Below are 26820 nucleotides of genomic sequence, written 5' to 3' on the forward strand. Positions count from 1 at the left end.
GGTTTATACTTGACTTAAATAACTTAGCTATTTTAGCTATTTTTGTGTGAGACTGTAGTGTGACGAAGTAGTAGGGCATACAATTAAGTTAAGGTTAATTGTTAGCGTATGACTGCCTGCTATAACCTCTTGCCCGCTCCATTGTCCCCGTGTGTGCGGTGCGTTTACCCCCCGCGCACTCGGATCAGCCAACGCAGGGAAGCTGGAGGTACCTTCACTAAAAACGCCGGGACAACGCTCCACACGTCCCAAACTCTTCTCCCTTCTGGCTCCAAAACTATGGAACCATCACAGTCAAAACTGCAGCCTCACTCCCAATCTTCCGCCATAGTCTGAAAACCCACCTCTTCAGACTCCACCATGGCCCATAGCACTTGCCCTAGCCTAGCCCCTTAGATAGCACTTTATCTAGACTTGGTAGATAGTATTTTAGACAGACTTATAGCTCGTTACGTAGACGGCACTAGAATTGCATTTTATGTAGTCATAGCACTTTATAGTACACATGTATATTGTATAATATAGTATAGTATGTATAGTTGACATAGATACTCCACTGTTACGTTCTTAGTTTATACATGATTCATGATAACTACTTTTTATACATGTGATGTATGCCATGCTTTTGTTTTTGCTTAATGTAAGTCGCTCTGGATCAAGAGCGTCTGCTAAATGCCTAAATTGTAAATTGTTTAGGGTGCTGGAGGAGCAGGCGCTCAGGGAGTACGTGCTGGCTCTGTTCCGGCTGCCGCGCGGCGAGAAGCTCTACGAGGTGGCGTCCTGCTCCGTGTGGACGCCCCACAACCGGCGGCACAGCGCCGGGACCCTCTACACCACCGACGGGTACCTGTGCTTCTCCAGCCGGGAGGAGGGCCAGTGCACGCTGCTCATCCCCCTGTCAGAGGTACACTACACACACACACACACACAGAGGAGGGCCAGTGCACGCTTCTCACCCCCCTGTCAGAGGTACACTACACACACACTACACACACACACACACACACACAGAGGAGGGCCAGTGCATGCTTCTCACCCCCCTGTCAGAGGTACACTACACACACACACACAGAGGAGGGCCAGTGCACGCTTCTCACCCCCCTGTCAGAGGTACACTACACACACACACACACACACACACACACACACACAGAGGAGGGCCAGTGCACGCTTCTCACCCCCCTGTCAGAGGTACACTACACACACACACACACACACACAGAGGAGGGCCAGTGCACGCAGTACCAGCAAGGTCCACTAGTGGATTTACTAGTCGACTAGTTGCTTAATGCCCTACTACACACACACACACACACACACACTAAGGCTGCACAATATACCATTATCGTATCGTTATCGAGGTATGAACATGCGCAATATCAGTATTGCAAAAAAGGCAAAGCTATCGCAATATATCAATATATCATAGATATATCGCCAACATCACCCCATAGGATATCTAGTCTCATGTATCACAATATCAATAATAATATTTCCCAGCCCTCTGTTATTGGGAGGCGCTGCTAGCCCCTCGATTTTTCAAAGATAGCAAACCTACAAGCTCATAACAATGCTAACACCAAAAGGGGTTTCCCGCCCAAAATGGGTTGACTCAAGCTGACAACAGCAAAGCGTAGACACTGGACAAAGTGGAGTTGCCATTACCATTTCACACACCCCCCTAGAAAGCGTTCACGAGGGGTGCCGCGCACCACTGTTTGGGAATCCCTGGTTTAGAGCACTTTAAACAAACATTAACAGGCGCCCCTCACTTCACAGTTCACACGCATGTGAATTTTCTTAAAACAAATAGAAACCCTGACTAAGGCTAAACACATGGAGACGCCCTTGAATGGTTTGTGTGCTGCATGGTGCTCTTGTTAAACAGTCTGTGTTGACTGTTCCACTCGCTGATTAACCCATTCAGAACTGGGGAACGCATCTGTGTGGTAACGAGAAGACTCGTCCCGTTTCTGTTTTCCTCACAGAATTTTCCCCAGTGAGGGGTGGGAGAGGCTGGACAGCAGACGGCTGGACTTTGAATTTCTCTAACTATAAACTTTCATGACAGCAGACAGCCTAAGTACAAATATAATTTATGAAAAGCTACTACATTGAAGTCTGTTCACAGAAGTTGTTGTAGGCTATGTGGCGATTATCTGACGAGGTACCATTTGAATGTGCAAAACCTTACATATACTAAATAATACTAAATTGTTTATAGGGTCAAGTAAATAAGTAAAATAATATAGCCTTTCTACAGGAGTATCTTTTTATATTTTTCCAAAAAGAATACAAACAGCCAATAGCATATTACAAAGTTATCCCCCTCACTGGTGACAGTTCCGGGAGGAAAAACGGGCAAGCACCGGGGCGAGTCTTCCGGTATTCATCTGTGTCACCTTAACTTTGAACCACTTTAAGCATTATTTTAAACTTTAGCTGTTGAAAAATAGCAGAGCTTGTAGATCTGCTATTTTTTTGTTAAATCGTGAAAATGTGTGCAAATCTTTGAATATTTATTCTTTCACGGTGAACGTTATCTTTGCTTCTGCCCGGGGGGTCCCTGGAACAACATATTTTCAGATGGGGGTCGGCAGCCAATTACATATAACTTTTGGGGGTCCTTGACATGAAATGGTTTCAGAACCACTGTATAGAAACATGGGGTTTTTCAGAAAACTGTCATGATTTAGAAGACATTTTGTAGAATCTTATCCCAGGTCTTAAAGGGTTAATCACAAAGACGCTGCAGTAGCGTTTCTCAACGGGCCCGGACCCAAATATGGACCACAACATTTTCTAAAAAAGGGGTCATGCCAAGGCGCTCCCTTTTGATTTAGAAATAAATGTGTCTTATCTGAAACCAGTTTTGCACGTTCAATATTTGATAATCATTAAAGGCAAATAAAATAAATGTATTAAGCAGCTAATCTCCAAGGTCACAAAGTGTCGCAGTGTGATGTGTTGTGAGCTTGTTGATCAGCTATGTTTGAGCCACACACCGTCATACAGTATGATGATGAACTATAATAGGGCAGCTGTAAGTGGTTGAGAACACGATGCTAAAGGCTACAAGAACAGTGACTTGTACTGTAACTATTAGCATGCATAAACTAGTCAAATACGCAGATCACTTAGTGGAGGTGTTGGTTTCAAAAGTGACACCAGAAAAAGAGAAGAGAACACACTCATCTGCTCCAAAAGTTTATTATCGGCGACGTTTCGAACCAAGGCTCTTCATCTGGTCAACACTCTTTTTGACCAGATCTTTCTCGGGCTCTCTCTCTCTCTCTCTCTCTCTCTCTCTCTCTTTTACTATTAGCATGCATGACATGGTGTTAATTTATCATGTGAAACTTTTGCTGTTAGCTTGCATGGTTGCACAAAATGTGTTTGTTACCTTTTGCAAACTCATTTCTACACAGAGTTGTGTTTGTTTTATGCAACCACAAGATAATTAATCCAATCTAGAGCAGAGCTGGAGGACATGATGGCTGTCTATTGTTGGTTTGTCATGGTATCATATAAGAATCAGCTGGTATGTATGTTTAGCCTGCCCTAATGGCTGGCATTTTCTCACACACACACACACACACACACACACACACACACACACACACACACACACACACACATACAGTGTTTGCACTTTGGCAGACGTTCAGATAAGGTCACTGTTCAAATGTTACATAACAAGAGTCACAAGGGATTGCATCCCAGGCTGACAGACTGATTGATTACATTGATTAATCTGAGTCCGTTAATCTCCTACAGTAGTTTACACAAGCCTCACTTGTTGTGTAAATGGGATGTTGTTAACCTGAACAAACCAAGCTATCAGTAAACGGTAAACGCACTGTTCTTATTTATGCAGGAACGCACAAGGCTATAATATAATACTTTACTGTGTGTACAAACGATACTATACTATAATACTGTACTGTGTGTACAAACAATACTATATTATAATACTGTACTGTGTGTAGTGTAGGAACAATAGTATACTGTACTGTGTACAAACAATACTATACTATAATACTGTACTGTGTGTACAAACAATACTATATTATAATACTGTACTGTGTGTACAAACAATACTATACTATAATACTGTACTGTGTGTACAAACAATACTATATTATAATACTGTACTGTGTGTACAAACAATACTATACTATAATACTGTACTGTGTGTACAAACAATACTATACTATAATACTGTACTGTGTGTACAAACAATACTATATTATAATACTGTACTGTGTGTAGTGTAGGAACAATACTATACTGTACTGTGTGTACAAACAATACTATACTATAATACTGTACTGTGTACAAACGTAGATTGTACACACAGTAATACTGTACTGTGTGTACAAACAGCAGGTTTTGTTAGCCTATTTTCTAAAACGGCACAAATGACGGATCTATAAGCTCATGTTTCACAATGTGACATTGGATTTCTTTTTTCTTTTCTTTTTTTTCTTTTAGAAATGTTTAAATAACATGCCCAAAATACTGGGATCCCCCAGGGCTCTGTACTAGAGTCCTACTAGACATTCAGGTCTAACAACTCCCAGAAAAGACGCGCTGTGATTGGCCAGTAGTCACTTGTGTAGTGGCAGTGTGGCAACAAAAGGGGAAAAAAAGGGAAACGGATGCACAACGGAGACAGCACTTGTTTCACCTGGCAGTTAAAGATGGAGTGCTGTGATTTTTTTCCCACCCTAAAACATGATCAAGTACTGTCGCCTCATAAACACATGAAACACTGGGAAAAAATACAAAACTCACAGAACTCCATCTTTAATGATACGCGTGTCATTCTTGTTTCTATCTACGTTCTTTTCCACCGCCAGGTGTTGTCCATAGAGAAGGCGGAGAGCACCAGCCTGCTGCCCAACCCGGTCATCGTCAGCGTGCGCAGCAAGAAGGCCTTCCAGCTGATCGAGCTGCAGGACCGCGACGACCTGGTGAACAGCATGAACGCCAGGCTGCGCACGCTGCAGTGGAAGCACTCCATGTTCCGCAGCAAACCGCACGGCAAGAGAGCACTGGTATGTATGGACGGACCCGCTGTAGTGTAAAGTGTACCCGTCACCTTCATTTCAAGGACACTCACGATAACTCTTTGAGAGCGCGCAAATGGAACCTCAAATGGAATCGAGCACTCGGTTCCATTTGGAGTGCTCTCAGGCCCTTTTGCCACTGGGGTTGAACTGGTTCCGTTCTTGTTGCACGCTTACTTTTGAACCAGTACACTGTGTGTTTACACTGAAAATGAATTGGTTCAGAACCTTAACCCATTCTGAACGGGAACCCATTTTGGTGTTAGCATGCTTTAGCTATTGAAAAATAGCAGATCTACAAGCTCGTAGCGCGCCACTCGGTGGCGCGCTACGAGCTTGTAGATCTGCTATTTTTGAAAAATCAAATTTTTTAGAATCTGATCTCAGGTCAGAATGGGTTAAAAGTTGCTTCGGAACTGGAACTAAAAAACTAAAAACAAAAAAAACAATGGCCGCCGGTTCCGTGAAAGCACCAAGGTTCCAAGAATCTTGAACGGAACCAGTTCTAAGTTATTTTGGTGTAAAAGGGGCCTCAGCTCAGGGTTACAGACCTGATTGGTTCGTCCATTTCCATTTGGAACCAACCCAAGGAACCTTGATGTTCCCTGGAGTCGACCCCACTGTCTAGAACCACTGTCCTTGTCCTATCTAATCTGCCCTGGGCTATCAGGTGTTTCTATTTGATTAGATGATATACTGAGTTCCGACCAAGCCCCCATGCAGGCCAACGTTGAAGCCGTCGAGCCTACTGGTCAAAGCTGGAACTGCATTTAGCACGAGGAAACCCTGCGCAGCTGGGGTTTAACATTGAGTGCTCGTTAGCACCAGATGTTGGTTGGCAAATGCGGGAAGTAGAGCGTTCTCCCGGGTGCTTCAAAACACCACGGAGCAACTTCCATTGAAAGGAATAGCAGGGGGGCGGGGCTGTCGCTCCCTGTATCCTTTTTTTAAAGATTTGTTTTGGGGCTTTTTATGCCTTTTATTGATAGGGAACAGACAGGAAAGGGGGAGAGAGATGGGGAGTGACACACAGCAAAGGCCGTCGGGCTTGGGAGTCGAACCCGTGGCACGCTGTCCAGCTGGTTTGGCAGCCTAGGTGCCCAGACGATTGATCTACTCCGGGCCCCGCACTCTATCCTTTATAACTCTGATTCCGACACGCCAGGAGGCAGAGAATATGAGCATATGTTTTCGCCTCATCCTGTGTGTGTCTGTCTACAAGCTACGTTTGTGTGCACATCTAATCTCATTCCCTTTATTTATTTATTTGGCTTGTTTTTATTTTTAATGCCGTTTTTAGTCAAACAATTTGCATTCGTCTTTGGGAGAAGAAATGTCTGATCCAGGAACAAAACAAGGACACTGGCAGCTGGTGTTGTGTGGGAGTGAGAGGTTGTCCCCAAATGGACACAGTAACTAATGTTGTAACTAAGAAATTCACTGAAAATAAACAATTTTCAACTACATAGATGTTCAACAATAGCCTACTTTCCACTCTCTTCGTGATTTCCGCTTTCATTTCCTCATTGTAAATTCCAGTGAGGTGTGTAGTTTATCAATGCATGGCACTTCTTTTTATACAAACATTATTCTTGTGGAGCTTTATCAGGGAAATACTGAAAAAGATTAGCTAATTCCATTTGAAGGTGAGGCACAAGTCAGTGGCCAGTTCACAATAAGTAGGCTTGTCTCTACATTGTTTAACCCATTTAGGCCTGACTCAATATTTCATGTCAAGGACCCCAAAAATTATATGAAATATGCCTCCGCCCCCCCCCCCCCATCTGAAAATATGTTGTTCCAAGGAGCCCCCCAGAAGCAAAGATGAAATGTTCACCTTTTGGTGCTTTTACGGAACCGGTAGCCTTTTTTTTCTGTTCCTGTTCCGAACCGTCTTTTAGAGTTTTGAACCAATTCATTTTCAGTGGAATTTCCACTCTGAACTGGTTCAATATTAGGTGGGGGAAAGAAACTAAGTGAAGTGGTTGAATCGTTGGTTTCTCTCCTCAGAGCTCCCCTGCTCCGTACTACACCTTCTGGTTGAATCCTTGGTTTCTCTCCTCAGAGCTCCCCTGCTCCGTACTACACCTTCTACTACGACACCAGTTTGAATCCTTGGTTTCTCTCCTCAGAGCTCCCCTGCTCCGTACTACACCTTCTACTACGACACCAGTTTCTGTGACGACGACGAGGCGGAGGAGCAGGCTCTCCGTAACACCGTCAACAGCGAAGCTCTGATGACCGCCTTCCATCAGAGCCAGACTGGAGCCGACAACGATGACGCCAAGGTGCGACCCACTTAGTGCTGATCAGCAGTCTGTAGAGCAGTGTTCATTTTGTTGACGTAAGGTCATTTCAGAAGGGCAGCCATTAACGCGCCTAGTAATTTATTTTCAATGAGACCTGCAGGGTTTTTTTTCTGTGTATGCACGGAGAAGTCGAGGGGCGACAACGCAAGCGTATTTACGTGGTCGCGGGGTCCCTGGAAATTGTCGCGTGTGTGCTCGTTTCGTGCACATGCCCGTCGTGACTGACTAGACCTGGATTCTGTTGAGCTTTTTTTTGCAAGACTCATCCTACTGTAGTTCAAAGGGCAAATCCAACAAGGTGTTTCTAATGTTTGCTTTGTAGATGTACCTGGTTATGTTTCCTAGACTACACTGAAGGGGTAAACTGGGTGGAGGTGGATGGATGGGCATAGGGCGGGGGGGGGGGGGGGGGGGGGGGGGGGGGGGGGCGGGGTGGGGGGGTGTGTGTGTGTGTGTGTGTGTGTGTGGACATGGGGCGGGTGGGGTGGGGTGTGTGTGGCATCCATTATTTATCTCCCCATTGATCTCTGGGTACACTCACAGTGTTGAGTGACATGACCTTCAACTGCAGATATCTCCAACCTGCTGACAAGACACTTTGTGAGTCACTAATACTGGAATATTAGCCGTGTGCGGTTAAGAATCCTCAGTGTTCATTTAACCCTGAGAGCGTACAACATGTAACCAAACGGACCCGTAAGAGTCGGAGACCATTACAGACTGAGGATTATAGTCTGTTGTTTGGTAGGTGTGCTTTCGTGTGGGTGTGTGAATGTCATCCCTGTTGGGTGGAAACCAAAACTGTTCAGGATTCATATCATGTTTTTTTGCAGAAGTAGCTGATCTACAAACTCAAAACGGTTCGAGGTTCTGGATCTGCTCCTTTTGATGCTTTTGTGATGCTGTAGTACAGTAGTTGTGATGCTGTAGTACAGTGGCTTTCAACCTTTTTCTTGTCAAGGTCCATTATTTCTTGGGCATTTGAGCCACCATTTAGTAACATTTAGCCTCTCACACCCAAAACTTTCTGATCTCACTTTCTTCACATTCTCTAATTGTGTAGCCTACGTTTAGCAATAATTTAACTCTTGAGAGCGTAAAATGAAACCAAATGGACCCGTATATGGGTTAGGGTTAGGAGGCCGTGCCTCCTGTTACGTCGTGACCTAACTGACGCTCCACATAAATATGAACATATTTTTGTGCAACATATATATATATGACATATTATAAAAAATTGGTTGCCTGCATATGTCGCACAAGCTATATAGAGACATATATTTCCTATATCCACATATGTGCATTCTGCATATCCACATATGCACATATAACCTGAATATGGCATTTTTTCTGCATATACTTGCCATAATATGTTCATATATTTAAAATTAAACCATGGCACCACCATTAGCCTTTTCATGTCGCACACCCCCTAGAAAGCGCACAGGGGGTGCACGTACCACAGTTTGGGAAGGTGTGTGTGTGTGTGTGTGTGTGTGTTGAATTGAAAACGGTGGACCCTCTTGTAAACAAGCGTAATGCTTTATGGTGTCGTCCACTCACTGCAGTTAACAGTTTTTGTATCGAGTTGTGCTTGAAATGTACTGTAATTCTGCAACTGTTAATAAATACATCAATCAATCGTGTGTGTGTGTGTGTGTGTGTGTGTGTGTGTGTGTGTGCGTCCGTGTCCGTCCTGCAGAGCCTAGACCAGGTGAAGGAGAGACTGTGGGACGATCATTTCTCTGAGTTTGGGCGAGGGGTCCACATGTTCCGCACGGAGAAGATCCAGAAGCTGGTTTCCATGGGGATTCCCGAGTCGCTACGGGGGGAGCTCTGGATGACCTTGTCTGGTGAGTGAGTGTATTGTGTGTGTGTACAGTACACTAGTATTTGCGTTTGTGTTCACACATCAGCAATAATGTGGAGCCAGCTAAAAGCGGAGACGTTTTACCCTGCTGCGGCAGGGTAAAACGTATACAAAGCTGATGACATTTTAATGTACCACATAACCGGCACGCTTATGCATTTGCTGTTTTGACATACGCCGATACATTGGCCGCAGTCACCTGTGCAGCTCACGTCACCTATTCAAGCCTGCGTCAGTGTCCTGACTAACAAACTGGGGCCAGCATGGATTAGGTGTTCATTTGTTTTCTAACTTTTCGCTCTTTCGTTCGCCTCACCGTCTAAATCTGTCACGACCACTAAACCTCGCGTACCCACAAGCCGTCCCTGAGCGTGGCACCGATGGATGGATGAATCACTGCGGCGTTGCTCGCAAGGCCTTTAACCCATTGTGGGCGGGAACCCCTTATGGTGTTTTAAAGCATTCTGTTATACTTTAGCTATTGAAGAATAGCAGATCTACAATCTCGTAGCGCGGCACCGAGTGCTGCGCCACGAGCTGCTATTTTTGAAAAAAACAAATTTTCAGATGGGGGGGAGGCATATTGCATATAAGTTTTGGAACACCACTGATACAGAAACGTAAGGTTTTTTAGAAAACTTTATTTTTTTTCAATTTCGACAGGCCTAAATGAGTTCACTCTGCGGCCTCATATGAGCTCATTTCCTAGCACCACTATTTCAGTGGAGTGGAATGTTGATGTAATGTAAAAACCAGAGTGACAGGATTTCAGAGCGCGCACAAAATAGACTATGATCTCATCACCATGTCTGAACGCGAGCCAACGGAGTGGAGAGCTGAGGGCAGGCTCTGGAGGGGGGAGGGCTGCTACTATTTTCTTTGCTATTAGGAAGCAAATAATTATCAACAAATTCCAAGTAACAAGAGATATTCCAATAGTTTTTAAATAAGCGACTAAATCGATCAGCCTGACCGACTAAAGCCGTTAAGCCTTTTTATCGTGCAATAGTGTCGTGCAAAAATATTGTAAATGGCGTTTGTGAGAACAACTATTTGTGAACATTTGTGAGTCGCCTAAGCTAAGTCGGAGTACGGAATATAGGAAACAGTTGGCCGAAAACCGTTGCTGTCATGGCCGTACCTTAAAGCTACCTGATTTATGGCAAAATAATAATCACTATGGGTCCATAAAACATTTATTCAGCTTTTTTGAATGCATTAATTGCATACACTATTCTGTGATATATTTTCTGCCTATTCGGGCGAAACCGAATATTTGGTGCATCACTAATGCCCACTAAACCCAAGTTGTCAAACCTCCCGTCCTGTAGACTCGTGCTCCGACCTGGCGTCCCACAGGGACTACTACGCAGACCTGGTCCAGAAGTCTATGGGTCTCAGCAGCCTGGCCACGGAGGAGATCGAGAGAGACCTGCACCGCTCCTTACCGGACCACCCGGCCTTCCAGAACCCCACGGGCATCGCTGCCCTGCGGCGCGTCCTCACCGCCTACGCCCACCGCAACCCCAAGATCGGCTACTGCCAGGTACCGTATGCTAGGGATGGCTCTGTTCACTTGCTAAGGACCTGAGGCCCATTACACACAGTGTTGGGGAGTATTAAGCTACATGTAGCTGAGCTACGTAGCTTAGCTACATTTTGCTGTAGCTTGTGGTATTTTAGCTACATTCATATTTGTGTACCTCGTCAAGTAGCTCAGCTACTTTTTGGGTCATTTTTTGTAGCTTAGCTACTCAAGTTACAAGCTACAATTGTGGGTCTCCCAGAGGGGAGGAGGGGTCTCCCAGAGGGGAGCAGCGGTCTCCCAGAGGGGAGGAGGGGTCTCCCAGAGGGGAGCAGGGTGGGGGGGTCTCCCAGAGGGGAGGAGGGGTCTCCCAGAGGGGAGCAGGGTGGGGGGGGTCTCCCAGAGGGGAGCAGGGTGGGAGGGGTCTCCCAGAGGGGAGCAGGGTGGGAGGAGGGGTCTCCCAGAGGGGAGCAGGGTGGGAGGGGTCTCCCAGAGGGGAGCAGGGGGAGGAGGGGTCTCCCAGATGGGAGTAGGGTGGGAGGTGGGGTCTCCCAGAGGGGAGCAGGGGGAGGAGGGGTCTCCCAGAGGGGAGCAGGGTGGGAGGGGTCTCCCAGAGGGGAGCAGGGGTCTCCCAGAGGGGAGCAGGGGTCTCCCGCATGTACATTCTCAATTTAACGCTGAAAAATAAAAAGTAGCTTTTAGCTACTTTTCCTATGTAGCTGTAGCTTTACAAGCTACATTTCTCCAGGGGTAGCTATGTAGCTTGATCAAGCTACTGCCATGGTGAGCTACTTGTAGCTTTACAAGCTACGCTTTCAAAGTAACTTCCCCAACACTGATTACACAAAATGTCTTCTAACTTCTAATGTCTAAAAACTGCCTCCCCCTGGCGCCTGATGGAGGGGAAAGGAACTGGTTGGAATAACGTGTTCCTTCCACGCGCTACGTCCAACCGGGGAAACTCCCCCCTGTCAGGTGTAAAGGAGGAACTTGGATAATTGACACAGGGGTGAAAATGCGTTACAAAATCGTGGGATAGATTTTCTTTTAAAAAAAAAAAGAAAAAAAGTCTCCTAACTCATCCTGACTGTTGCTCCAACCTTTTCATGTCAAGGACCCTCTCAATATTATATGTACAGACCTTGTGCCCATCTCAAAAACGACCACAAGGACCCCTGACTCTCCCCTACAGTCTATGAACATCCTAGCATCAGTGCCTGTCTCTCTCTCTCTCTCCCCCTACAGTCTATGAACATCCTAGCATCAGTGCCTGTCTCTCTCTCTCTCCTCCTACAGTCTATGAACATCCTAGCATCAGTGCCTGTCTCTCTCTCTCTCCCCCTACAGTCTATGAACATCCTAGCATCAGTGCCTGTCTCTCTCTCTCTCTCTCTCTCTCCCTACAGTCTATGAACATCCTAGCATCAGTGCCTGTCTCTCTCTCTCTCCCTACAGTCTATGAACATCCTAGCATCATTCCCTGTCTCTCTCTCTCTCCCTACAGTCTATGAACATCCTAGCATCAGTGCCTGTCTCTCTCTCTCTCTCTCTCTCCCCCTACAGTCTATGAACACCCTAGCATCAGTGCCTGTCTCTCTCTCTCTCCCTACAGTCTATGAACATCCTAGCATCCGTGCTGCTGCTCTATGCTAAGGAGGAAGAGGCCTTCTGGCTGCTGGTCGCTGTGTGTGAGAGGATGCTGCCTGACTACTTCAACCGCAGGGTCATAGGTGAGGGCCAGCAGGGATGGGAACCCCTTTAGGTGTTTCAAGCATTTAGTTATACTTCCCATAGATCTCCTATTTTTGAAAATGTGTGCAACATTGAATAATATATTTTTTCACAGTGAACATTTTTTAACTCAAATATTTGCTTCTGGGAGGTCCCTGGAACAACATATTTTCAGACTGGGTTCCGCGAAATCTAGATAATACTGGGGGTCCTTGACATGAACATGTTTGAGTACCAGTGCACCACTGATCCTTTTTTTTTCAGAAAATCTCGTATAAATGTAAGCATTGCGGCGGCCTCGACAAACGCTCCCCAAGGCTTTTGGACCACCGCCAAGCCGCTGAAGCACATGGCTAACTTCCTGTGCAGCCGTTTATTTATGGAACGCATTTCAGACAATGTCCTCTTCCTTTTAAATGTCTGTTGGAAGGCGGATGTTTGGTCGTGTGCCTTTTGTACTTTTGTAGCTTTGAAATGGCAATGGTGTGTGTGCGTGCGTGCGTGGTTTTATTTGACTGAGATATAACACTGCAATGCAGTTGTTACATAAGTCATCAAAGTGTGAAAAACGGAATGCAAACCATATATAAATACAAGGAGCAAACCAGCACTTTGTATTCTGTTTAAATTATTATATAAAAGCGTATTAAAATGTGAAGGAGGTGACATACTACACTACCTGCACACTAATGTTTTTTTTAAGCCACTCTAAAAAAAGAAATTTAAAACATACAAGGTTTTCCAGCCACATTACATTACGTACCTTTTCCAGGCGCCCAGGTGGACCAGTCGGAGTTAATTCCGTTGTGTCTTTTCCAGGCGCCCAGGTGGACCAATCGGTGTTCGAGGAGCTGATCCGCGAGCGCCTGCCGGTGCTGGCCGAGCACATCCCCGACCTCTCCCCGCTGTCGTCCGTCTCCCTCTCTTGGTTCCTCACGCTCTTCCTCAGCGTCATGCCCTTCCGGAGCGCCGTGTGCGTGGTGGACTGCTTCTTCCTGCACGGCATCAAGGCCATCTTCCAGCTGGGCCTGGCCGTGCTGGAGGCCAACGCGGAGGAGCTGTGTGCCAGCGCCGACGACGGACAGGCCCTCATGGTTCTGACCAGGTGATTCTGTTTGTTGTTGTGTAGTCCTGCGTAGCCAGACAACTACTCCACAATCTCTGAATGCTTTATAGAGTTTGGGATGCGAAACCACTCGTTTCTACATCACTCCGGGCAGCGCACCCCCCGCACCTCCGCCTCCCAGTTCTTCTGCGTGTGTGTAGTGTCAACACACACGCATTGCTTTGGCTAAAACACTGAATTATGAAAAGGACCGCAATGGGGAAAAAGCCATTTGTTGAAGAGAGATACATTTTCAAATGATATTGTTATTATGCTTAACAGGTTAAACGCCAGGGGTTATTTAATCCATAGCATCAGGTGCTATCCCGGATGTAGCTTGATAGTGCCAAAACACTCCCGAGGCGATGTAGAAACGAAACGATGTAGAAACGAGTGCTTCGCATCTGGGACTACACCTCCCGAAATCCGAATAAGGAAGCTGCCATTTCCGTTCACGGAAACGGAAGTGGGGAGGAGGCTCCACTTCCGCTTTATCCCTTGCTCATGATCAGAGCTTCCGTTGCTCCATACTGTATGACGGAAGCATTTGAAAAGAAATCTTACCGTCGCATGTGATCTGCTTTGTAGTTTTCTAATCCCGCTGTCATGTGATCTGCTTTGTAGTTTTCTAATCCCGCTGTCATGTGATCTGCTTTGTAGTTTTCTAATCCTGCTGTCATGGGATCTGTTTTGTAGTTTTCTAATCCCGCTGTCATGTGATCTGCTTTCAGTGCTTTGTAGTTTTCTAATCCCGCTGTCATGTGATCGATCTGTTTTGTAGTTTTCTAGACCAGGTGAGGAGTGAAGAGGAGTCACCAGCGCTGCCCCCTTCTTCGTCTCCTCTCCTCTCTCCTCAGGAGGAAAGCCCCACTAGTGCGCCCCCTGCAGGACACACAAATATCACTGAGCTCATCAATGACTCATACGAGGTAAAGTGCGTGTGTGGGGGGGGGGGGGGGGGGGGGGGCCACTGTTGGAAATGATAACACACACACACACACACCTTTTTGTTCAAGTACAGATTATTTTCTTGCTTCCAGAAATTTGGAGACTTGACGGTGAGGCAGGTGGAGAGGCTGAGATGCAGACACAGAATCCAGGTGCTTCAAGCACATGAAGACACCACCAAGGAGAACGCTGTGAGTATCCTTTCTCCCCTCTGTCTCCCTCTCTCTGTCTGTATCATTTCTGCTTCTGAACCTCCCTACCTCAATATGTAACTGTTTTGTTTCACTGTCTGTATAATATGCCTTACGTGAAGATTTGATTAGTGTTTTATACCTGCATGTCTTAAATTGTTTTATATACTGTATGTGATCCTCAATGCTCTTTTCGAGAATAAATAAAGGTTTCAATCAATCAATCAATCTCTCTCCAGTTACCTACTGTATATCTATCCATCACTGAACATGTGCCCTTTCTCGTGACAAATCATGACATTGATTGATTGGCGACACATCTGGGTCCAAACATCCCAAAAGCTGATCGGGGTGCATACAGACATGGGTTAAGGTTAGGTTTAGGTGTGCAGCCCCGTGGGAGGTTAGGGTTAGGTTTCTGGTTTAAGGACTTCAGTGTTTTGTACCATACTATTGTAAATTGTTAGAGTACAGAACAAAGAATGTTAGCTTTCACCATCTTTGTTGAAGAAGAGTCTGGACAATTAAGATTTAGTCTTACTAGAAGTACAAAAGGTTTCTCAATCTTATATTTAGATTTAGTCTGGCTTAATCTAGTCACCTCTGAGGTAGGTGTCTGGAGGTCAATGATTAAAGTGTCAACCTCAGACCATCAGATCATGGTCTGATTTTGAATCTAAATGGCTTTGTGTTTCTGCTGTGAAGGTTTGAGATAGGTTGTAGTTGTAGGACTAATGACTGGTCTTAACCAAATGACTAGTCTAAACGAAGTACTGCACCCAAGCTGATTAACAGTTCAAACAACTTGGCTGAAACATGAGGGAAGTTAAAGTTGTCAGGGAAGCTGGCAGAAGCTTCGCTAAAAGCTCTGGAACAACGCTCCACGCGTCCTAGACTCTCCCAGACTACAGAATGAACTCCCCATTGCAATAAGACCTGCACCTGCCGGCTGCCCTAGCCTCGACCACCTTGCATGTTTATGCAAAGGCTAAACATGTAATTTAGACAGCAGTTTATGAAGACACAGATGCCAGGTCAATATTGACCCGGAATCCCATAGTGTTTATAGTTTCAATGTACAGATTATTATTTTCTTTGGATATTCTACTGTTAGACTCACTTATCACTTACTTCACATATACGTATATCTCTCTCTCTCTCTCTCTCTCTGTCTCTGCACCAGCTGAGAGTGGTGACCCCTGATGTGTCCATCTCTCCAGAGGACCTGGCTGATGTCTTTGACCTCTTCAAGGTACTGTTTGTTGTCTTTGTATACTTAACGGTAGTCTAGTCTCAAAACTAAACCCATAGCCCTGCCCTCCACACCTCACTCACTCAAACAGAGTTGTTCTCAAAACCTATTCATGTCAAGGACCCACAAATGTATGTATTTGGCCGCAGACCCCCATCTGAAAGATGTCCCCCTGTATAGTCCCTCCTTTTTACGGAAGCCCATTATGTGCTACTGTACTGTATGTGTTGTTTTGATGTGGGTGTTTGAACGGGGACTGCCCATAATAACTCTGAAGTCCCGTTAGTCCGAACATGCGCTGCTCCCGTGCTTGCGGTTGTGGTTAGGGTTAGGGAATAGGGTTAGTAATTTCGGAACAATGAGCCTTCAGACTAATGACACGGCACCGTTTGAACAGATCTGTGAAGACGAATATCCTTCGTGACAATAAAGATTATTATTATTAAACCCCTCTCTGTCTCCCCCTGCAGACGGAGCATTTCATCAACCTGTACTGGGGCGACGGGAGCACCACCAAGGCCCTGCAGCACCACGACCCGGGCCGGCCCTACGTGGAGCAGTACCGCGTGGACCGCGCCCAGTTCAAGAGCCTGTACGTGCTGCTGGCGCCCTGGCTGTGTGGGAGCCACCACACGGACACCGTGGCCAACCGGGCCTTCACGCTGCTGGACCAGGACAGGGACAGCCTGGTCACCTTCAGGGAGTTCGCTGGATGGCTGGGTAGGCGGTGTTGTTTTTGTCGAGTAAAACTATGACAATAAATGTTCGTCGACTACCTTTTTTCACTGACGGAAACTAAATAAAAACTAAGCTATGATGACTAAAACTAAGACTAAATATAGTGACAATTTCGTCAACAAATAAAAACTAGACTAAAATGACAGGAAGGGACTAGTGGACAAGAGATCCAGTCATTTTACAATTGATTGCATGCTGAAAATAGCCGATCTACCAGCTCACAACGCGTCGCTAAAAAAACAGTCAACAACGGCATCAAGGCCTGCCAAAATACATTTTTGTCGACTAAATCAACTGTGGATTTAGTCGACTAAAATCTAAAAACTAGACTAAACACTCCATCATTTAGCTGGGGACCACCTAGAACCCCCTCAAGGACCACTGGTGGAAAACCACTGACTTAGACCCTGAGTCTAGACTTTGTAAAACTGACCTAGAGTTGCACTGTACTTCACCAACTTTCTTCACCAAAAATCTACAAGCTCACAACGCGTCACAAGGAGGCTGGGGTTCAAGTTGTTAGTCATAGTCTTTTGAATAATATTCCATTTAGTTTTAGTCATACTTTAGTCTTCTGAAATGGTTTCATTTTAGTCTACTTTTAGTTGGCTAAACTCAATTTTAGCGTTTAGTGTTTGTTCAATGTGTTTTATAGAGCACCGAAGTCCTGACGTAACTCGCTCATCCCGATGATTCCCCTGGTTCGCGGAAGTAATTTCTCTATGGAGAATAACATGGGGTGATCTTAATATCGTCTACTATAAGCGTTGTGGTCCAAAAATAAACAAGCTGTCTCTTGTTATTGTTAGGGAGGTGTCTCTGTATCGTTTGCAACAGTCAGTCACTCATATATGATGCAGTCTGCTTCTAGCGAAAATATAACTAATTCAGCAGCAGTAACATTAGCGTTTTCTCTCAGTCAGTTGATTCTTCATATCCATATGAGTGACATGTTTATTTTTCAAACACAGTTCTTATGTGAGGATGGGGATTTCAATGCAACTAAACAAATACATGAACCTGTGTACTGGCGCCCTCTACTGAAAGTGATGTCAGACTTCGGTGCTCTATTACCACCTGCTGCAACTTTCTGTGTAGATGTCTCTTACTGTGTGGCTTACAAATAGCTTCAGGTAGACTAATCGTTGCTTCCCTCTTGTGGTCGCAATTATCAAATATCACCAAGCCACACAACATTCTGTTAAACAGGTAGTCACATTTTCTTTGCTATAGAGTGTTTCTTCAATAACGGCCATACTAATATCACACCGCCGAAGGCAATTTAGTTTTTCCATCGGCATATCCACGTCTGGCCACTGCGAGGCTATAACCCCCATATATCTACTGCATTTTCTGTTTATTAACCCATTTAGTGGGTTATTATTTATTTTTATTTCACCCCCAAAAAATTAATAATGTAACTGAAAAAAACAGGTCTCATCACGCATTAAACGTCTTCTGAACCAAGGACGGGTGTTTTCAATTAATCTAACATGGTTAAAATGGAGTTTCCAAAGGGGTAACAGGAAGCGGGTAACTTTAGAGACACCCAATAATTTCTTGTTTCTCTCTTTCTTGTGTCAGACACTTGTTACTGTGAAGACCTGAACCTGAAGATACGGCTGCTGTATCGTCTACACATACCACCAGGTACAACACACCGAATCACTTCACATTCTTCCTCACTGGTTAATCCGTCGACACTGTAAAGAAATCATATAAACACAACAGATATACCTGAAGTGTATGCTCACTAGGAGGTACCTCACAATGCCGGCATGCGTGCCTTCTGACCAGTGACGTTATGTAAAAAAGGCAATGTTCACCTTAAAACAAGTACTTGACTGAAAAGACCTTGGCAACAGAAGAACAGGGGGCCAAATAAATCTTCCATTAAATGAGTTAACTACATTCCCCGCCCCATCCGGACACTATTCTGTGAATGAAAATCATTCACGTTCACCGTGCCATCTACTGTATACATATATATCACGTGGGGAGTACTGTGCGTGTGTGTCTTTTTCCTTGCAGCTCTGACAGAAATTGAGGAGGACCCTGCATCACTAAACAGCCCTCTACTGTCCACCACCAGACCCCTCTACGTAGACCTGCCCAAGGGTATGTCATCTGATCTATGTTCCCTTATGGTATTGCTACTTTTACTTACAGTAAAGGTGGTTTGCAGCACACTGGTACGTTTTTATTCGCTGCTTTTTGCAAATCCGAAAGTGGTAGGCTATCACCAGCTGTCAGCCTGTCACCAGCACCCCACTAGACAGTAGAAAGTAGTAGGCTATCACTAGCTGTCAGCCTGTCACCAACACCCCACTAGACCGTAGAAAGTAGTAGGCTATCACTAGTTGTGTTGTGTAGGTGTTGTCGGGGAGGTGAAGGACTAACATGTAGGTGTTGTGTAGGTGTTGTCGGGGAGGTGAAGGACTAACATGTAGGTGTTGTGTAGGTGTTGTCGGGGAGGTGAAGGACTACCAGCAGCAGCTGAAGCAGATGTTACGAGACCTGGCCAAAGAGAAACAGAAAGGTCCGGAGAAGCCACTACCACTCATGAACCAGGTACGATACAGGCCTTACTAATAACGCCTCGTCATCACTCATGAACCAGGTACGATACAGGCATTACTAATAACGCCTCATCGTACAGTGTAGCGACGTAGCGTGGCTGTTTATGTTTTTTAGTCTATTGATGCCCTGCCTCGTCATACAAGAGTGTCAAACAAAACAAGTGAAAATAGCCGATCTGCACGACATGCAAGGTTTACGCCCGGCAGTGACAACATGATATATAACTATTACTTATGTGTCTATGAGAGATTTTGTGCTTTAAGAAAAGACAGACTTGTCTGACCCAGTGACTGGATTGCGTCTCTCTGGATTATTGGTCAACTTTCTAAATAAGACGTGTGTTCGACCACCTCCACAGTACGAGTTGACCCATTTTGACCTGAACCACTAATATAGAAACATAGAATTTTAAGAAAACTGCTATTTAGAAGACATTTGTAGAATCTAAATAAGATGCGTGTGTCCCCCTCCCCTCCCCCAACAGTACGAGTTCATCCAGTTCTGCAAGACGCTGTGCAACATGTTCCACGGCGACCCCGAGGAGAACGACCTCTTCCAGGCCATCGCCACGGTGACCAGCCTGGTGCTGCAGATCGGCGAGGCGGGCCACCGCAGCCGCTCCTCCGCGGGGTCGGAGGTCAGCGGCGGCGGACAGGAAGCGGCGGCCGCCACCCCCGTCGGGGGGCTCGCGGAAGAAGAGCACCCGGTGTTCGGCGCCGAGGGAGACGGTGGTGAGGACGGCGGCGCCCGGCGTTGTCACAGCAGCACCGGTAGCGAGCGCGGTGGCGCGGACAGCCGCTGGACGGTCAGCTACGCTCAGATACTGGCCTCTCTGTTGACGGAACAGACGCTGGTGAACTTCTTCGAGAAGGCGCTGGAGCTGCCGGTCAAGATCGCCGAGGCCAAGGAGAAGCAGTACCAACAGCGCGCCGGGCTGCTGATGCTCCAACGGCGGACCAGCTGATGCCTCAGCGATGAAACGATACCCGGAGGTTTGTTTGGAAGTTGGGAAAATCTGCGATCGATCGGTAATGGTTTGAGTAAATATGATGCGACGTATGCCGACTGTCATACAGTAGCTGTGCTACGGTTTTGATTGGCCAGACTATACAGATGCAGACCAGGAAGTGCTGTACACTCCGTCCCGCCGGGGGAGGACAACGTGTTTAGCGTTAGCCGCTTGGCCGGCAATCTTACTGAAAGTGGCTTACTGTGCGTTAAACAGGGCTTCAATGTCTTGATCAGAGACATTGTGACTAGATGCGTGGCTGGCTGTAATGAGTCTTGAACCTCCTTGACCTTATGTATGTATGCCCAGAGCCACAGAGTAAGACAGAGTTACGACAACTCCGTTCACTTCATGGGGCCAGTCCACTCTTCTACATAGACTTCTATTGGAGAATATAGGGACACTGGAATGCATTGGCGTCTATGGGCTCACGGCGAGTACATGAACAACGTGACCGGCCTGTTTTCTGCCCCCACAATGTCGTAACTCTGTCTATACTCTATGGCTCTGTGTATGCCCAGTCAATTTATTTTACGTATGGAGTGAAGTAATGAACGATACAAGTTGACACTTTGTATACTTTATATATGCTCTTGTTGTCGTAAGAAATTAACCAAAATTTAAGAAAACCTTGAGAACACCTAACGAGGGTCGCGCTGTGTAGAATCTTAAGCAATATATGGGGGTGGTCCAACGTTTGTCTGTTATCTCTCCTAAATGGTACCAACATCAATACAGTATGGAATTGTGGACAAAATCCAATGTGTGTGTGTGTGCGTGACCACTTACTTAACTGTCGATTACACCTGGATGTGTGCGTGAGTGATAATGGGAATCTAGGACTCGTTCACTGTTGAATCACAGATGTCTCCAAAGATCATACTGGTATTATAACCTTCATGGATCAGCCATAATTTTAATACTTTTTTTTTTACCGCCAACAGTGCCATCTGGTGGTGTTTTAGGGCGCCATCCAGTCATTTAATAGGTCAAAGTAACGGGTGCCGCAATTGAATTCACCCAAAACATAAATTTTGTAACCAAGGATCATATCGTTTAGAATTGTCATTCGCATTTATTTATTTTTTCAATTTTTTTATCAATTGATATTAAAACAGTCGTCCACCCGAGGCCAATTTATAGTTTCCTTCCTCTGTTCTATAAGGCAGTGGTTCCCAAAGTGTGGTCCGGGGACCTAGGGGTCCTTGATGGAGTTCCAGGGGGTCCCCAGCTAAATGATAGTCAGGAACCAAATGGACCCTTATGGGTCTGTAACTCAGAGAGTGTAAAACGGGTCCATTTGGTTCCATTTGTACACACTAAATTAATATTGATTTTACAATATAAATTGGGGACCCAATGATAGGAAATGCCATCAAATGGTAGCCCGTAGCCTAATTCAGGTCAAACCGTGGGTCATTGAAATTAAACTGGTTGAGAATCACTGCTAGAGCCATATAAATCTTCTCTTATGGGGGGGTCCCTGGCATATCTCTTCAAATGGGGGTCCGCAGGCTAATTAGTGTCAATTTGGGGGTCCTTGACTTGAAAAAGTCAAGGACTTTTGCTGGATGTAGAGAGCATATAAATGCAACACTCTCCAGCATGTCTGACTCTACCATAGAGTAGAGTGGCGTGGCGGAAAAGCGCTAGCAGCAAAAGAAAAAAAAGCTTTAGACCTCACAGGTGCAGACATTACACTCAGTGTTAGACTGGTGTAAATACCAAGACAACATGATGATGAACCAGATGGCCTCAGAAGCTGACACACAAAAAACATGCGTGATAATGAATGGCAACGATGGATCTCAAACATAATCGTTGCTTTCGGGCAGAAACCTCTCATTTACAAATTTTAACGTTGTCTTTTTTCATAAATAAATTGTCCAACTTGATCATACTACAGCGTCACACCAAAGGTTAGGTTACCGTAGGTTTTATTTGAATTCTGAAAAAATAGCAGGTTTCTTTTACGTTCAAAACTTTTCAGGACTTTTCAAATTCAAAAATGGCTAAAGTCTATAAGCTCAAACCCTGTCCACCCAGCAGAAACGATATACTATAGATGGGGCTGCACAATACTGAGATATATGGTCTTAATTTCTTGGCCACCTATTGGGATTGAAGTATGAATTGGATCGTATAGGTGAGAGAATCTTTCCTAGACGTAAGAAAGAATTATACGTGTTCAAATTGACCAATAGTTAAAGCCCCCTTCACTCTATCTCTCTCGCGCTCTCTCTCTCTCGTGATTTGTGGGCCAGGATTCTGCCCAGAACCACAAACAGACCTCGAGACCTGTACAACCTTTCCTCTTTATTAAATGTATTGTTTATGGGAGATATTTTATTTTCTTGGATTAACGGTGCAGGGCTACATAGGCTGCTGAACCATGATGCAAAATCAGTATGCTTCTATTAAAGCGTGTGAGCAACAGGTTCATAAACTTTAACCACCAGCGTACTGATTTAGCACAATGGCTTCTATCGTAGCTGAGTGGTATTAACCGACTCTTAAACTTAATTTATTCTACGTCACAAGATGGTTTCGCTTGCTGCCAAAATTCCAATGTTCAAGTTAACGACGCACTATAACTTGAAAGTCAGTTTTTGGCCGCGAGGCAAGCGATAGCATTGTACTATGTATGAGGTGTCCGATCCTTTTCTAAAGAACATTCACTCACACATGGGGACAAAAACCACATTAAAGCTGCAATCCGGAACTTGTTTTAACGAGTGAAGCATTCTAGTATGCTAATTTACATGTGCAGTGGCTGGAGGTAGCCTCGCGTAGCCAGCCTTCATCAGCCTTATCAATGCATATTGCATATTGCCCCAGGCAGGCAGATTAATTTAAGTCTGGCGGCTCTCAATTGTGGGAGGACTTCACGGCTGAAGTGGTGACGAGCCAACCAGATTCGTCTGGAACCAGACTATAACCAACCAGGCCCCAGTATGCAAATATGGGGACGGGGTCATTGCAAAATCTAATGCTGAGAGGGATGAGACTAATATCGCTACGTGAGGCTATGGAGAGCTCCCTACTCTTCCACTGATGCATGTAGACTCTGGTGTCGTGATTAGGACAGAGTTAACCAAACAGTGGGCTGGGACCCACATTGTTATGGGTCGTGAGCGAACACCCCTTGTTGTTTCCTACATTTGGTTTTTAATTATTATTTCAAAGGATCCCCCAAACATTTTCATAACTTTAACACAAATTCAAATGTTTAAAAAAAAAGGTTTAAGAAGTAGTGAAAATAGTCTTATCTACAAGCTCACAACACAACCTGAGCTTGTAGTAGCTGAGTGGTATTAACCACCACCATTGCCAATACAGCATGGCACAGTACAGTACAGTCGCCCTCTGGTGCATACCGACTATGGGTGCATTTCCCAGAAGTCACTATTGGAACGTCCTTGATACCAAGACAGACTGAAGGTGTAATGATGACTAATTCTACGTTTGTGTGCCTTAACTGTACCTGAAACGGACAGTATGCTAAACCAAACCTTACAATAATACGGTATGGTGTACTGTACAGAAACTGGTTCTGAACGCGCCTCCTGGGGGACCACCAAGGGTCCCAAAGAATGGACCGTTAAGGCTCTGCAACTTGGAGAGTAACATGGAACCAAAATGATCCATTTTGTACACTCGGGGCAGAGGCACACAGAGTCCGTTTGATTCAAACTGTTCCCGAAATACGGTTGCCTGGTCCCCGACTCCCCGCTGGCCATGATTCACGTTGGCCTTGATTCTTCCGCACCCGAGTACACTTTTATTGTATTCAATGCTTTCACATTGCAGTGATCCGTATCCGAGTACACTTCAATCAATTGTATTCAATGCTTTCACATTGCGTATCCGAGTACACTTCAATCGGTCCTGAGACTACCTCCATGCGGTCCCGGGAATGGTTGTGGGTTATCCGCTCCGGACATTATCCGCTCACGACATCTGCCAAGTGGTCCCGAGTGCGCACCCAGTAACATATTGTGTGAATCTGCCCTCAGAGTTACATAAACGCAGAATCAACATCTAATCCGCCTAATGAAAATTGTCGGCCCTTGAAATGAAAAGGGTTGAGAATCACTGCTGTAAAACATGGCACAATTGTTGTAAAATATGTGTGAAAGGGGCTCAGATAGACTGTTTTCGATGCGATAGACATGTTATCATGTCACACATGACAACTCAACTCCTGCCTACCCATTGGAAAGGGAAGGAGATGTTGTGCAGTATTTATAGACAAGTTGGTAAAATAAGCATTGTTCGTTGCTCTGACAAAACGGAAACAATCTTTTCTTACATTATTTTCATTGAGATGAAGCAGTACAACATTGTTTGTTTTTTTAGTACAGTAATCTTTAGGGCATCTATTTTAAAAGTACGGTTAAATGTGTTTTGGTGGAGAAGATAAAGGGGTTAAGTTAATTCCTTTTTAATTTACTGCCAAATATTTCAGTTGTGCCTATAATGACTTCAAAGAACATGTTTCTGAATGTGATACACTGAAGATGTACACCTGGATATATATTTTCTTGTATTGTACCGTATCGCTGAATGTTGAGTTCTTTAACTTGTTCTACAGTTTTCCTGAAGCATGATTTTGTGTGCCTGTTTTTCTCCTCCTTTCCAATCACCAAGTGTTCAAAAACAATCGCCTGATATTTTATATTTACCTCGCTGAGTACATGACTGCTGTAACTGAATTTCTGTCCAATAAGGTTTGACCTTTGGATCAGTGAGGTGTTTTCATCCCTCCAACATTAAAATCGGTGAGATTAATCTATAGTATGTTTAATGTTTCATTAAGGACAATGATTTATTTTGTTTAGTTTTTTGCCCTCCGTCTGTATTTTTCCATTATTGTTTAAACCAAGAGTGGGCACATAATATTCCCCTTGACCAGACTCTGATACAGAGTCTGGTCTGTGTCATTTGATATTTGTCCAAGTACATATGTCACTATCTTTATACACCATCAGTGTCGGAGCCTTAACATGTTTTCATGTAGCGATGCGGCTATCGATAATTATTTTGGCGAATATTCTTTTGATTACCTTTTTAATTAATTCAATATACGACAACTGCAGGTTTTTAATATTTCAATGAATCGATTCATTGTTTAAGCATTATGTTATGCATCGCAATGTGACTTTTCTTTTGCCCAAATATTTTTTTATAATCGATTTAAATTGATTAACTGATGCAGCCCTATATATAAGTGCACAAATTGATGAGTAAGCCTACAGTACTAATGTGATGGAACCACGGTAAAAGTTTTCAATTGTGACCAAGACATTTATTCATAATCTTAATCTGTCAAGTGCCATGTCATTGTGTGAAATAGATTATGCTTACTCAGAATGTTATTTACCAATCTTATCTGGATACTTTCTTTGTTGTTGATCAACGTGAATGTTCCAGTTCCACAATCCGGATTTTATTGGGGCCCCAAAGATAACCCAGGCCATTGTACAATCTCTCGAGTTACAGACCCATAAAGGGCTCACTTTGTCCGCTGGTGGTGGCAATAGAGTATTAAGGGAACCCCTTTTGGTGTTAGCATTATGTTATGCTTTAGCTATTGAAAAATAGCAGATCTACAAGCTCATAGCGCGCCACGAGCTTGTAGGTCTGCTATTTTAGAAAACTGTCAGGATGTAGAAGACATTTTTAGAATCTGATCTCGGTTCAAAATGGGTTAAAAGGTGGTGGCCCCCGGGAATAGTTCTGTGACGCTACAGAGTATCTTTGGCAGCCATCCTGCAGATGACTGCATCCAACAGAGTCCCACGCCTCTCCTCCTGCGCCGTGACCTTGTACATCTTCCTGATCTCGTCGAGGTCGCTCAGTGTCGACATGTGCTCCACCGGGATCTGTCGTCCGTCCACCTTGGCCTCGATGTCCGAGAGAACGTCGCGCGACTCGTCTTTGGCGTGAACCACAGTCACGTGCACGGAGTCACCGCCGTCCCCGATGCCGAACGTCTTGAGGGCCTCCGATATGTTGTTACCCGGAGACAGGTTGAAGATGACCTCGGAATATAAACCTCTGGTCTTCATCTTGCCAGTCTTCTGTGAGTGCACGGCCTTGTTCGCGGCTAGTAGCACTTGGAGAGGATTCACCAGCATGGTGGGGTTGACCAGGGCACACTTGATGTGGCCCTCCACGGCACTCCGTCTCAGCTCGGCGGTGTTCCTCACGTCTTTGAAAAGCAGCTGAGTGATGCTGTGCTCCGGATAGAGCTCTAGCTCCTGTGTTAAATGCATGACCTGCTCATGTCTTCTTTGCATTTGTGGACCAATAACCGGACCGTTATTTACCAATAACCATCATTGATGTTGTCATCATCATGCACTGGCTTCGCACTGTTGATGTCACTCATCAATGATGTCACATTCACAAGCTCATGTGTGACTCCAAATTTGGGCACGGTATCAACCCCCGATCCAAGCCCCATTGTCTTCCATTGTGGAAAAAA

At 45.0% G+C, this 26820-nt stretch overlaps 2 protein-coding genes and 1 long non-coding RNA gene across 3 annotated transcripts in view; 1 reads left to right on the top strand and 2 right to left on the bottom strand.

The window, feature by feature from the left end:
- Positions 1-25119, top strand: part of tbc1d8 (TBC1 domain family member 8) — a 47049-nt gene extending 21930 nt beyond the window's left edge. Inside the window, exons 6-20 of the mRNA XM_080785620.1 lie at positions 697-904; positions 4863-5060; positions 7205-7360; positions 9084-9234; positions 10583-10797; positions 12389-12506; positions 13327-13612; positions 14394-14541; positions 14653-14751; positions 15935-16003; positions 16474-16723; positions 18326-18391; positions 18773-18859; positions 19203-19312; positions 19806-25119. Of these exons, the coding sequence (XP_080641746.1) occupies positions 697-904; positions 4863-5060; positions 7205-7360; positions 9084-9234; positions 10583-10797; positions 12389-12506; positions 13327-13612; positions 14394-14541; positions 14653-14751; positions 15935-16003; positions 16474-16723; positions 18326-18391; positions 18773-18859; positions 19203-19312; positions 19806-20285 (2641 nt within the window). The 3' untranslated portion in view covers positions 20286-25119. The remainder of the gene's footprint in view (positions 1-696; positions 905-4862; positions 5061-7204; positions 7361-9083; positions 9235-10582; positions 10798-12388; positions 12507-13326; positions 13613-14393; positions 14542-14652; positions 14752-15934; positions 16004-16473; positions 16724-18325; positions 18392-18772; positions 18860-19202; positions 19313-19805) is intronic.
- Positions 1-26820, bottom strand: part of LOC308331010 — a 302214-nt gene that overhangs the window by 172145 nt on the left and 103249 nt on the right. The gene's annotated exons all lie outside the window — the stretch shown is intronic.
- Positions 26078-26608, bottom strand: LOC308330243 (EKC/KEOPS complex subunit TPRKB-like; the record flags this gene model as incomplete). The annotated part of the gene is made up of 1 exon (XM_080785044.1): positions 26078-26608. One exon carries the CDS (start codon positions 26606-26608, stop codon positions 26078-26080), a length of 531 nt encoding a protein of 176 aa, XP_080641170.1.

Source organism: Protomyctophum bolini, assembly GCF_963924005.1.
Source record: "Protomyctophum bolini genome assembly, chromosome: 16".
Lineage (NCBI taxonomy): Eukaryota > Metazoa > Chordata > Actinopteri > Myctophiformes > Myctophidae > Protomyctophum > Protomyctophum bolini.